We start from the raw sequence: 12,593 nt of genomic DNA on the forward strand, positions 1-12,593 counted from the left end.
ACCCAGATTTTTCACTTGGCGCATTTAGTGACTACCAGCCGAATTCCAGGATTCTCAACTCACTTTCAGCCCTATATTTTCATAAAGTCCTCAAAAAACTCTTATCCAATCCACGTGGTATAGCAAACACAAGTTTAAGAAGAAACAACACGTTGGAACAACACGACTAGAATCGGGTGAGAAGGAGAGAGTGTGCGTGTGAAGAGACGCAGACACAATTCAATGGATGTGAGGTCTTATGGTACTTTTTATGGAGGCTTATGGAGATTTCTAAGATTTCCAGGTGTTCTCATTGACTAGAACTCAAAGAATTGCCTTTAAAAACAAAAAAACCCGACGAAAAATTGATTTTTATTTTTGAAGCCGTGGAAACTCGTAAAACAAGAATTTTTACCATTTTTAAAAGGTTTTGTTGGTTTTCTAATGAAATTTTTAGGTTTTTGACTTTTAGATCCATAGAAATAACACCAAATGGCACCAAAAATGACTAAAATGACCGAGAGCGCGAACCTCGTGGAGACGCCGAGAGAGCTGGAACTGATGATGTCTTTCAACTTTTCAGCTTTCGAAATTCAACTTATTCTCAATATATTCCTTTAAAAAATAAAATCAAAACCTGTAAGAAATCACCGGGAAATGAACGAAAGATGAACTGAAGTTGAGAAGAGAGCGAAAATGGTGTGGAGACGCAGACAATTCTTTACATTTTTACAGAATGAAGGCTTATGGTAGGTTTTGATGAAATCGAAGGATTTCTTATGGTTTCATTGAATTTAGGCTCTAATTTGAAGGTTTTTGGTGAAAAATCGGGGAAATATATTGATTTCAATAATTGATGCCGGCAAACTCGGAAAACAGGATTTTTCACGATTTTTCGAGGTTTATTTGGTTTTTCAATGGAACTTTTAGGTTTTTGACCGTTTTTGCTTCAAAAACTCTAGATTCATAAAAATGACACTAAAAGAAACCAAAAATTACCAAAAAAGACCGAAAGCGCAAACCTCGAGAACTATGGATTCTGAGCCTTTTAACTGGAGCTGATGCTGTCTTTTCAACTTTTCAATTTTCGAAATTCAACTTATTCTCAACATGTCCCATCAAAAAATTCAATCTGAACCATCAAGAAATCACCGGGAAACAAACTAATAAACGAAAGATGAACCGAAGTTGAGAAGTGAGGGAGAGAGAGTAAAAATGCAGTGGAGACGCAGAGAATTCTATACATTTTTACAGAATGCGGCTTATGGTAGTTTTTGTTGAAATCTATGGATTTCTAGATGTTTGTAATAGATTTAGGCCGGAATTTGATGATTTGGTGAGAAAAATTCAGAAAAAAGACCGGGAAAAAAACTAATTTCAAAAATTGGCGCCGGACAAGTCAGAAAACTAGATTGTTAACAATTTTTTCGAGATTTTGGTCGATTTAAGACGGTTTTCAGCTGAAATAAAGATGAAATTCTTCGTGTTAAGCCCAAATGGTTCCCAACACAACAAAACTACAGCGAAGTTTTTTAAAGTTAATTTTCACCGATTTCAGCCGAATTTTCTGGAACTTATGGCAACTTTTATTGAGGATTCGATTTTGAGCACAATGTGTATCATCTGAAAACTATAAGAACCTGAGAACCTGTAAGAAATCATCGGGAAATGAACAAAACATGAACTGAAGTTGAGAAGAGAGTGAAAATGGTGTGGAGACGCAGACAATTCTATTATACATTTTTACAGAATGAGGTCTTATGGTACTTTCAAATGAAATCTATGGATTTCTAGCTGTTTTTAATAGATATTGGCTGGAAATTAATAATAATTTGAAGAAAAATTGGTAAAACATCGGGAAAAAACTGATTTCAAAATTTGACGTCGGGGAACTCGGAAAACACGGTTTTTTGAAGTTTTGTAGGTTTTTAATGGAATTTTCAGGTTTTTGACCCTATTTGATTCCAAAAACCATTGATTCGTGGAAATAACACCGAAAATGGCTAAAATGACCGAGAGCGCAAACCTCGAGAACTATGGATTCTGAGCCTTTTAACTGGAGCTGATGCTGTCTTTTCAATATTTGAATTTTCGAAATTCAACTTATTCTCAACATATTCCATCAAAAAATACAATCGGAACCATCAAGAAATCACCGAGAAACGAACTAATAAATGAAAGATGAACTGAAGTTAAGAAGAGAGAGAGAGCGAATGTGGAGACGCAGACAGGAAGAATGAAATGATTTTATTGGGAATTATTGGTACCTTAGGGTGTCTGATAATAAAATCGGCCAAAATTCCAGAAACAGAAATAACTGGAATTACAGAGAAAACGCGAGTTTCACTACAAACTTGAAGCGTGTGGATTTGCCACGTCATCGCCGCCCGAAATGAGTTAAAATCGAAAAAATTCAAAAAAATTCAATTTTTCTGGGTTTTATACAAATTTCCCCCTGAAAAAAAACACATTTCCAATGATTTCCCAACAAAAATGCGATCGGAACATGAATAAACATCAACTGGGAAGCATTTCCAATACGAAACGTTATAAACGTAAACAGTGTTGGGGGAGAGAAATCGAAATTAGGAATATAGCGATTTCAGACTCAAAAAATTTGGGAAAAAGTATGTAGAAATTCTATAAAATGAACAAAGACCGCTTACAATCGGAGAAATCAAAATTGGCGGATTTTTGAGTATTTTTTTGTTGGAATTGAAATTTTCATTCAGTTGTTGCTGAAATGCTCAAAAATTGATGAAAATTAGAAAAATCGACTGGAATCGTCGCTATTTAGCGCCAGAAAAATCGGCTGTTAGTGTTTAAATTTTCGCGGAATTTTCCTATTTTCTGCCTTCTATTAAGCCACAGTACATCCTGCGCCACGTGGAATCTCCCCAGAAACTCACAAGCATCTGAAAAACAAAAAGTCAGAAAATTCGCCTCCAGCAGCCATCCTTATCAAGAATATACTTTATCATTCGACATATGTTTCAGTTTCTTCAATGTTTGCTTTACACTCTTAAAGGAACGAAAAAAAACGTTAATAAACTGAATGGAAATTATTTTTAAAAAGTCGGACCAGTGGATGATTTTCCTATTTCGACAAAACTGATTAATATCATTGAATCCTTTGTTAAAGATACAGTAACCCCGTCCGATTCCAAACTTTTTCTTTCCCCCAAACAGGTGGCGACTAGCTTTGGCAGGTGGCTCCTCGAATGTGGTGAAGTGGGAGTGGGGATTAAAAGAGAACGAAGAAACAGAGAAAGAGAACACTAATTGTTACAAAATATAAATATGAATGAGTCGGGCGGTACGTGATAAATGTGAGAATACAGTGGATGGTTACTGTTCTGTGAAAATAAAAGTGCGGCAGGGAGTCGCGGGCGGAGCTTAAACTACAAGAGAGGAAATTTCGGGCGATTTTTTAACGAGCAACACTGAATTTTGAGAAAAATGGTATTTTAATTGCAAAAAACGTTGAAAACAACGATTTTATCTCAAAATTTAGTGCTTTTCGTTAAAAATCATCTGAAATATCTGTTGCAGTTTAGCTCCGCCCACAACTCCCTGCCGCACTTTCGAATTTTTTTTTTTGAAAATTCTAGTCGAAACTTTATTTTTCACAGTAATTAGTGTATCTAATCTAATCTCCAGATTGGAAAAGAAAACTACAGTATCCGGGGGCTGTGAAATCGAGTTTAAAGGCGCATGGTCTTGCAGCGAAATCATTTCTACCGTAGTTGCCCAGAGCCTTATACAGGCGGTCTTTTGGTGCCATTTCACACTAAAAAGCAAAGAAAAGGTTTTTAAATGTCTAAAAAATGAGAGGAAATGAGAAATTCCTTCTGAATGCTTCAGAAGAATGATGAATATGAAAAAGAGTCATCTGAATTTAAAATTCGATTTTTTAAATAGCAAACGCGCTCTACAGCAATTTCGCAAAAGATATAAAATTGATTCAATTAAGAAAAAATTGGCTTTGAAAAGTCTAGATCTAACATAACATTCAAAAGATTCATAAAAAGTAGAAAATGATGAAAAATAACAACAAAAAAATAGGTTAACAACAATATAAAAATTAACAAATCTAATCATCCTCATCACTGAAAACAATCTTCTTTCCACACGGTTTCGCCGCCGCTGCTTCCTTCTTCTTGAGTTGACTGGCGATCCATGATGGATGCATTTCACCGATTGCTGCTGCAGAGGAGGATGTGTTCTTCTTACTCGATCCCTTTTTCTTATCGGTTAATGTGATGGAGGTGGTTGGAGTGGGTTCTGAGAAGAATAGAAAAAGATTATAGCGATATAGTGAGAAAATCGATTTCAGAACTATCTGTTTGTCGGTCTAGATCAGAGAGTGAGAAAATGTTTTCGGTTATTTCGGAGGTTTTTGAGAAAAAAAAATCGCACGAAAAATTTCATCCAAAATCAGCTGAAATAGACGAAAAATGACTGAAAATCGACTTTAAGGAGGCGGGGCATTTGCAGAATTGTCGCACGCTCTGATCCTGTTGGAAGGGGCGTGGTCTTACTAAGCTCCGCCTACTATCTAAAGTTGAAAATTCGGAAATTTTTTCTGAAATTCCACAAGTGCTGAAAAAGCTGAAATTCCAGAAATTTCCGCCCAAGAACTATAAGCCGTTCAAAAATTTTGAACATTGCAGCTGAAAATTTCAAAAATTAAGTAACAAAATTAGTGATTTTTAATTTTGTACTCAAAAACTTGTTTCTATGGGTCTGTACTAGAAATGCTTCCAGTTTTCATATAAATTCAAGATTTTTGTCTTCGAAAAACTTATTTTTCAGACAGTTTACTTGAAACTTTTTTCGAACTTTCGGTTTTTCGGTCAAAAATTCCAGACGTCTTTCCAGATATCCAAATGTCCAGATGTCCTTATCCTTAAACTCACTCTTCTTCTCATTCTTCTTCTTTTTCTCCTCTCTCTTGCTTCCATCTTCCATCTTCTCAATCGCCTTCACCTTCGCCGATCTCTTTCCAGTCGGTGCTGTTAACGACGACTTCGGGAGGAAGAATGCGACGTCATCCTCTTCTGAATCTGAATCCTCTGAATCCTTGGTTTCTGAATCCTTGGCTTTGGCTGGAGCTGTAGCGGTTTTCGTGGTTTTTGCAATCTTTCCACCTTTAGATAAGTCGATCTTCATAACAAGAGTTTCAGAATCCTCCTCGACGTCTTCTGGCTCCTCGGATTCAGAATCCTTCGGCACCGGCTCAGATTCAGAATCCATCGGTTTCACCGTCCTTTCAACAACTTTCTTGGCAGATTTTGGAGTTTTCTTTCCTTTTTTCGTTGCAACTTTCAGTGGTTTTTCGATCTCTTTCGTCTTCAACTCCTTCTCCAGAATCTGTTTCATTTCTTGTTTCACCGCTTCCTTCGTCTTCTGTCTCTTCTGAAGAGTTTCAGAAGACGTTGCCACGTCATCGTCATCTTCCTCCACTAACTTCCGTTTCTTCGGTTGGAGAGCCGGACGAGACGCGTCTTCTTTCACACCGATCAGTCCGAGGAGCTGGAAGATAACGATTTTTTTTTTGAAAGAAAAAGCGTTTTTATAAAAACAAGGCCACGCCCTTTTCAATTGGATCAAAGCGTGCGCCAATACTGCAAAAGTGGGCGGAACCTAATTTTAGTCTTTTTTGGAGAAATTTCGGCGTAAAAACTTCAATTTTTGCCGAAAATTTGAATTTTTCGTCCAAAAACCCCTTTTTCCAACTACAAACTACACTTCTACGTCTTACCAAACTTCTCCTCTTCTTCGCCGCCTCGTCCCCAATCGCCTCCTCATCTGAATCCCCAATTTCGACGTCAGATTGATCGTAGTCGTCTGGAATCTCCTCCTCGTCATCTTCTTCTTCTTCCTCTTCTTCGTCGTCACCTTCTGAATCCTCAACGACTTCATCTGAATCCTCCTTCGTCTCCACTTTCTTCTCCTTTTTCTCCGGTTTATTCGAGTATTGTTGTCCGAGTCGTTGCATGAAGAACGCCGCCGTTTTATTCCATTCAATGTATTTTTCTCTGAAAATTTCAGATTTCAGGGATGAAATGGAGGCTGCAAATGCAAAAACTTGAGTATTTTTGGCTGAAAATAAGAATTTTTCCCCCATTTTCTCACCTAACACTGTCCATTTTCTGTGTTACAACCTCTTGACATGCCAATTTGTACATCAATCTCTCTGCGACCGCTGTCTTCCCATTGATTTTCAATTGATTCAGAGTTTTTGTGTTGAGGGCAGCGAATTTGGCAATAGTGTCCTTGTCGATTGTCTGGAAATGAGAGTTCGGGGGAAAAATTAAAATTTTTGGCAATTTTCGGCAAGAAATAGCCATTTTTATGCCAAGAATTGTCCAAAATAAAAATTTTCAAAAAAAAGACCGGAATTAGGCACCGCCTCTTTTTGAAATATTCTTTTAAAGAGAAGTGGGCGGAGTCTATCCGCATTTTCCGAGTTTTCAACTTTAGAAGTGGGCGGAGCTTAGCAAGACCACGCCTGTTTTCTGACAGAATTTTCCGGGAAAGTGGGCGGGGCTTGACCAGGCCACGCCTCTTTCAGCAAGATCAAAGTGTGCAGCAATACTGCAAAAGTGGGCTGAGCCTAATTTAAGTCGCGCCTCCAAAAGTCAATTTTCAGTCATTTTTCGGTTATTTCAGCTGATTTTAGGTGATTTTTCGCCAGTTTTTCCAGATTTTTTCGGTCAATTCCCCTTTTTAATCACCTTCAATCCCAAAATCTCGTCAACGAGTCGTTGGATCTTTTTCTCCACGTCTTCCTTGACTCCGCCCTTATTCTTTTTCAATTTCTCCTCCAATTCCTTCTTTTGTCTCACTAATTTCGACATTAACTGATTCTTCGATTTGACGATGAGAGGGCGGAGCCCGACGAGCTCATTATTCAGTTTTTCGGCGGTTAATTGAATTTTATCGTCGTCAGACACTTCTGGAGCCTTTTTTCCTGGTTTTGGACTGTTTTTGCTGGAATTTTCGGGTTTTTCGTCATCAGAATCCTTAGAATCATCGTCCGAGACTTCTGGAGACTTTTTTGCTGGTTTTGGAGTCTTTTTAACCAATTTTTTCGGTTTTTTCGCCGATTTTTTCACTTTCTCATCGTCAGAATCCGCTTTTTCAGACTTTTCATCTCCCGAATCCTCCAATTTCTCAATTTTCATTTCTCCCAAATTCGGCATTACAAATTCGATGACTGGCGCCTCGATATTAGACATATCAACGACTTGATAGTCTTCTGCCACGTCATCCACGTCATTCTGGTTGGCCATCGGAAGTTCGACGTCTTCTGGGGGCGGAGCCTGTTTGACGACGACCGACTTCTTTTTGATCACTTTTTTCACCATCTGGAAGTTGGAAAATTGATTTTTTAAGACACTTTTTTAAAAATTAAAAAATGAGTGTGGAGAAGTGCGCTCTATTGAGAATTCAGGTATTCTTCGTGTATTTCACGTGGAAAAATAGGCATTTTCAAATTGAAAAAAGCTTGAAAAAGGGTTTTCGACAATTTTGAACTGAAAATTTGAAATTTTTTACATTTTCCTGTTAAATCTGTCATTTTTATCAGTTTAAAAAATAGATTTTGATAGAAATTCCCAAAATAAATCAATTTTTTACATTTTTTCGTGGAAAAAAGTGTGAAAACACTTATTTCCTAGATTGTTGACGAGAACTACACAATGGCTTTCATCAATAGAGCGCATTTGCTTAACGAGGACCGATTTCAGTCGAAACTTGGGAATTTTCAAGTCAAAAATCACACCAAACGCGCTCTAACGAAAATTTTCAGCGATTTTATGTGATTTTTGAACAAAAAACGCATTAAAAACCGCGAAAATTCTCATTTGAGCGCACTTGAGTCAAAAATATCATAATTTGGATTGAAAACCATAAAATTGGGACGAATTTCGCTGAAATAGTAAGCAATAATTTATATATAAATAAATATATAAATACAACTCATTATCAGCTCAAATATGTAATCAAATTCACCGTAATTGTTACAAAAATTAGCAAAAATTGGACGAAAATTAGCAAAATTTAACACAAATGGGGAAATAGAAGCACCAATAAAGGGGGGAAACGGGGAATTTTTTTTTAAACAAAGCATTTTGATTTTAAATTCAAAAAATATGTGTTTTTAATGGAAAAATCACGGGAAATCAGCGAAAAAAGTAGTTGTAGCACTGGAAAAAGGGGGCGGGGCTTATTTTTTGATTAGAATTGAGAAATTATCACAATTTTTGAGAATTTCGAGCGAATTTCAAGGGAAAAGAAGAAATGAAGGCATTTGCGGTGAAGTTTTTGAGCTGAAAATGCGAAAATTTGACCTTTTACAAGCAGAAAGTGCGCTCCATTGAGAAAAACCGAGATTTTGCAGTTTTTTGCTTGAAATGCTCAATATTTCGCTTATTTTCAGCATAAATTTAATTCAAACGAACGAAAATGAATAAATTTGAGAGAAGAAGGTACAAAAATGTACAAAATTCGAGAAGTAATTAAATAATTAATTGCATAATTAGAGAGGTGGCTGAAAATCGCCGGCTTCATCATGAAGCATTAGTGGTGGTTGATTGGATATTGGTGGTGGATTGAACATTCCTATCGCCAGGTATCCAGCGTCTCCCGTTGGTCCGCCTGGAAGAGAAAATTATGGCCGAAATTTTCAGAATTTCTTTTTTATAGGCCATTGACTTTTAAGCTTCGTAACTTGTATGAAAATCTAGGGTTTAAGTTTTAAAGAATGCAGAAAAATATGAATGATTTTTTGTCATAATTTCACAATTTTTGGCTTGAAACCTGAATTTTCGCTCGACAAAATTCGCCTTTTTTGCATTTTTCTATCTGAAAATCGTCACTTTTCAGCAAGAAAAATTTTCTTCAGAGAAAATCATAATTAGACTGAAAATTCTCGGCTTGGAACATTTTCAGAGGTTTTTAGGTTTATTATAATAGGTACCAGAACTGGACAAAACTCATTTAGAAACATTTTCCCAATCTAGCCATCATTACTCTTATAAATCGTCTTGACACGCCCTGAATACGGATATCAAATCCAAAATTCATGGTGGCCGAGTTTTGATGGCCTAGAAACCCAAAAAGTGGGATTTCTTGGCCATCGCTGGAAATTGACTGTAATTGATCAATTTTGATGATTTTTGACGGTAGTGTCAAAAAATGCGATTTTCAGCGCAAAAATTGCTAAAAACTCCACTCCTCTTCCAGTCACACAGATGGTGGCCTAGATTCTTCAACATTTCAGATTCCTAGGCTACACGAAATCAGTGTAATCTTAAATTCCGCTATTCCTTCGACTTCCTTACCAGTAACAGCCAACGTCCTCGCAGCCGGTAAGAACAAATCGTGTCTCTGATCCTTAAACTGCGCCCAAATCGGACTTTTATCCAGAATCTCGGCAATCTTCTGTCCAACTTTCAGATCCAGAATCGCACTTTTCAACGCGTCCACAATTTCAGCACGGGCGGCGGCTCCATTCGAGACTCCGTCCATTGAAGAATCCAAAACTTGTAATAAATAAGGGACCATTCCACAATTCAACATTTGTTGAGCGAGTTCTCCCGTGTTTCGTTTCATGAGACACTTCAACGCATGCGCCGATTCTCTCATCAACGACGGTTGATTCTTCATCGATTTCATGATTCCATCGATACAAGGGAGTTGAGACAACGCGTCACAACAGAATTGATTCTCACTGAGTTCTTGAAGGATGAGAATCGCTGAACGAGAGGCCGACGTGTTTTGGAGACACATTGCAGTGCAGAATTGGGGAAGATATCCTTGAGAGGGTAGTTGATCCGCCGTGTTCGGATGATGACGCACTAATTCAACGAACGCTTTTGTGACCAAATCGATTTCTGGGGTGGGGCGAGACATTAGTTCGAGCACTCTGAAAATTAAAGAGGTTTCAATGATTAATTAGGATACTTGGCTTTTTCCATTTTTAAAAGGGGGGGGGATATCGGGAAATTCAGACCTAAATAGTCGACTTTCGATAAAAATCTAAAATTCCTTCCTTTTTCGTTCAATAATTAGTTTAAAATCCGCCGGAGAAGTGGATCCTCAGATGTCTCCGGACAGACCGATATATAAAAATCCCGCGCAATTTATGGATTCTAGCTTTCTTTCTTAAACGGGGATTACGATAATATATGGACAATCCTATGATAATACTCAAAAATTCCACTGAATGGAAATTCGCGTTTTTCAGGGTTTTTGAGTTGAAACACCAGGAATTACACTAGTGGGCTCAACGAAAAACGAATTTTGATTAAAAATTGTCGAAAATTGTTGAAAAGTCACGATTTTCAGATAGGAAAATGTAAAAAAAAGGCGAATTTCCCAGCCAAAAAATGTGAAATTATGACTGAAAAGCATAATAGTTTTCCCCGGGGTTTCACCTAAAATCAACTGAAAATAGAGATAAATGGAGGAAAAAAACTCATTTTCAGCTGAAAATCATCGAAACTCGGTTATTTTTGATTAAAAATACTCAAAAGTCAGTTATTTTCAGTCAAAATTGCATTTTCAGCACCGTTTTTCAATTTCCTTGATAACTCACTTCTCAATCAACTCAGTGGCAAACTGTTTCGGATGTCTAACCGACCATCCGGGATTCTCGACAAATAATCGGACGAACACTCCTCCAACGACGAGTTCTCCACTAATACTGTCTCCATAAGCACACGATTTGTCTGCCAGTGAAGTCGTATTCCATTTCGCCGTCGGATCTTTGAGATGTTGTTCGTAGAGCTTCACCACCTCGTTATCAATGATTCCTTTCACTTTTTGACGTGTCGTCTCGTTCCAAATCAGTTCGGGATTCTCGTTCGAGGAGTCGAACATTTGGAGTCTGAAAATGTCTTATTTTCAGGTTGAAAAAGTCTCATTTTCAGAGGGAAAAAATAAATCTGGAACAGATCTGAAGAAGTCGTCTATAGTCGGTTGAAATGCACGAAAACTTTTAAACTTTTCAGATTTTCTATTATTTCAATTAAAAATTGTTGTGACGTTGTTATTAAGTTAGAAAGATTATTTATATTATTTTTGATCTACCGTTTTGATCTACCCGCTCTCCCTCGTTTTCCCCCGGTTGTCCGCGAAGAGGAATTGTCACCCTTTTTCCTCTCATTCTAAAGACAGTTCTAGTTTTATACCTGCTTCCGGAACATGACCGTTACGGATAGATTGTACCCCTTGTCCCACTCATTCTATTATTCCGAATCACTAATAAACGAGTGATTATTACAAATTGTTCCTCTATTAGCACGAGATATTATCGGAATAATGTACTCGATGTACTTTGTACATCTCCCACTTTCTTCCCATCCAATATGATTCATAGGCTTTTAGTCGTGAATCATTCTTTCTATCTGTTTTAATTGAATTCCTTCACCCACACACTTTCTGTTTGGCTCCGCCTCTGCCCAGTATAAAAGCAGAGGCGAGAGCTTATCTTTTATCTTTTAATAAATCTTTAACAAGTCTTTCAATAAAGTTTTTGTTGGAGTTTTATTCCCACAGTCAGTGAAGGATAGTGCATCAATCTGGCTGTGGGATCGTCAAGTCTGTATTCCAAAGATGTCGGAAGAAGGACTTGTCGAAGGAAGATCACCTGGGGCTGTGTTCCACCAACAAGGAACAAAACAGTCAGAAGGAAGATGCAGCCCACAAACTCATCTTCAAACTTCACCTCTCGCCATCATGCTGCTGGGACACCGACAGATCCTCGAGCATTTTGGACACTCATCGACGATCCGTTCAATCAAGGACAATTGGACAAAGAAAGGAAGTCATCCGAAAAACGAAAACAACATTTCGTAACCCGAAGGACAGAGTGGAGTTGGGTCCAAACTCAGCTGTTTCTTCACTCATTCAGAAGACCTGTCGCTCCTCCAATAGGACGACACTTAAGACCAACCAAGAAGTCGGAACACAAGGTTCGCTTCTTCCAGAAAAACACCATCACCTCATCAACAGGACAACGCCGTCCATTGATGGAAACAACAATTGCGGACAACAATATCGTCGCATCACCAACACCAACGCCTCAAACAAAAAGAGACTGCATAACGTTCCGGACAACGCTCTGTTACCAGCAAGGTCAGAGAGATCAAGGACCCGCAAGACAATCACTTTCGCGGGCCGGGAGCCTCTCTCTACACAGAGAGATTTTCAGTTCAATGATGCCGCCAGGACAAAAGAACACATTTGGACAAAAGTCATCATCAACTATAAATCATAAATCCTAATTGCTCTAATTTTTTCTCAACTGTAATACCTATTTGGAATGCCTTAACTATTAATGTTCCCCATTTCCTTTGCCCATCGGAATTCAACTCTCTTCTTGTAAATAATATTGCACGATTCTGATTTTTTTTTCTTTCTTTATTCTCCCTCCCCCTTGCCCAACACCTATTTTATAATTCCTTATTCCCGGTTTCCTTTCTCAGGTTTAGTCTCGTGAGGGACTGTACCTGACCTCCAGTGACATTTTCTGTATATTTAAATAGTTAAATAAAATATCAAATATCAAACTTCGTCGAAGGAGTGGCTCAACTACAAGAAGA

At 37.8% G+C, this 12,593-nt stretch overlaps 2 protein-coding genes across 2 annotated transcripts; both read right to left on the minus strand.

Moving 5' to 3' along the window:
* Positions 1–4,072: 4,072 nt before the first annotated feature.
* On the minus strand, positions 4,073–7,352 carry GCK72_000050 (uncharacterized protein; the record flags this gene model as incomplete). Its single annotated transcript, XM_003100587.2, has 5 exons — positions 4,073–4,263; positions 4,899–5,514; positions 5,744–6,020; positions 6,118–6,269; positions 6,720–7,352. The coding sequence occupies 5 exons, from the start codon at positions 7,350–7,352 to the stop codon at positions 4,073–4,075; spliced, it is 1,869 nt and encodes a 622-aa protein (XP_003100635.2).
* Positions 7,353–8,524: 1,172 nt separating this feature from the next.
* GCK72_000051 (uncharacterized protein) lies at positions 8,525–10,869 on the minus strand (the record flags this gene model as incomplete). Its single annotated transcript, XM_053722238.1, has 3 exons — positions 8,525–8,643; positions 9,330–9,913; positions 10,586–10,869. 3 exons carry the CDS (start codon positions 10,867–10,869, stop codon positions 8,525–8,527), a joined length of 987 nt encoding a protein of 328 aa, XP_053590883.1.
* Between the last annotated feature and the right edge of the window lie 1,724 nt (positions 10,870–12,593).

The sequence above is a fragment of the Caenorhabditis remanei genome, chromosome I, assembly GCF_010183535.1.
Source record: "Caenorhabditis remanei strain PX506 chromosome I, whole genome shotgun sequence".
In the NCBI taxonomy this organism is placed as follows: domain Eukaryota; kingdom Metazoa; phylum Nematoda; class Chromadorea; order Rhabditida; family Rhabditidae; genus Caenorhabditis; species Caenorhabditis remanei.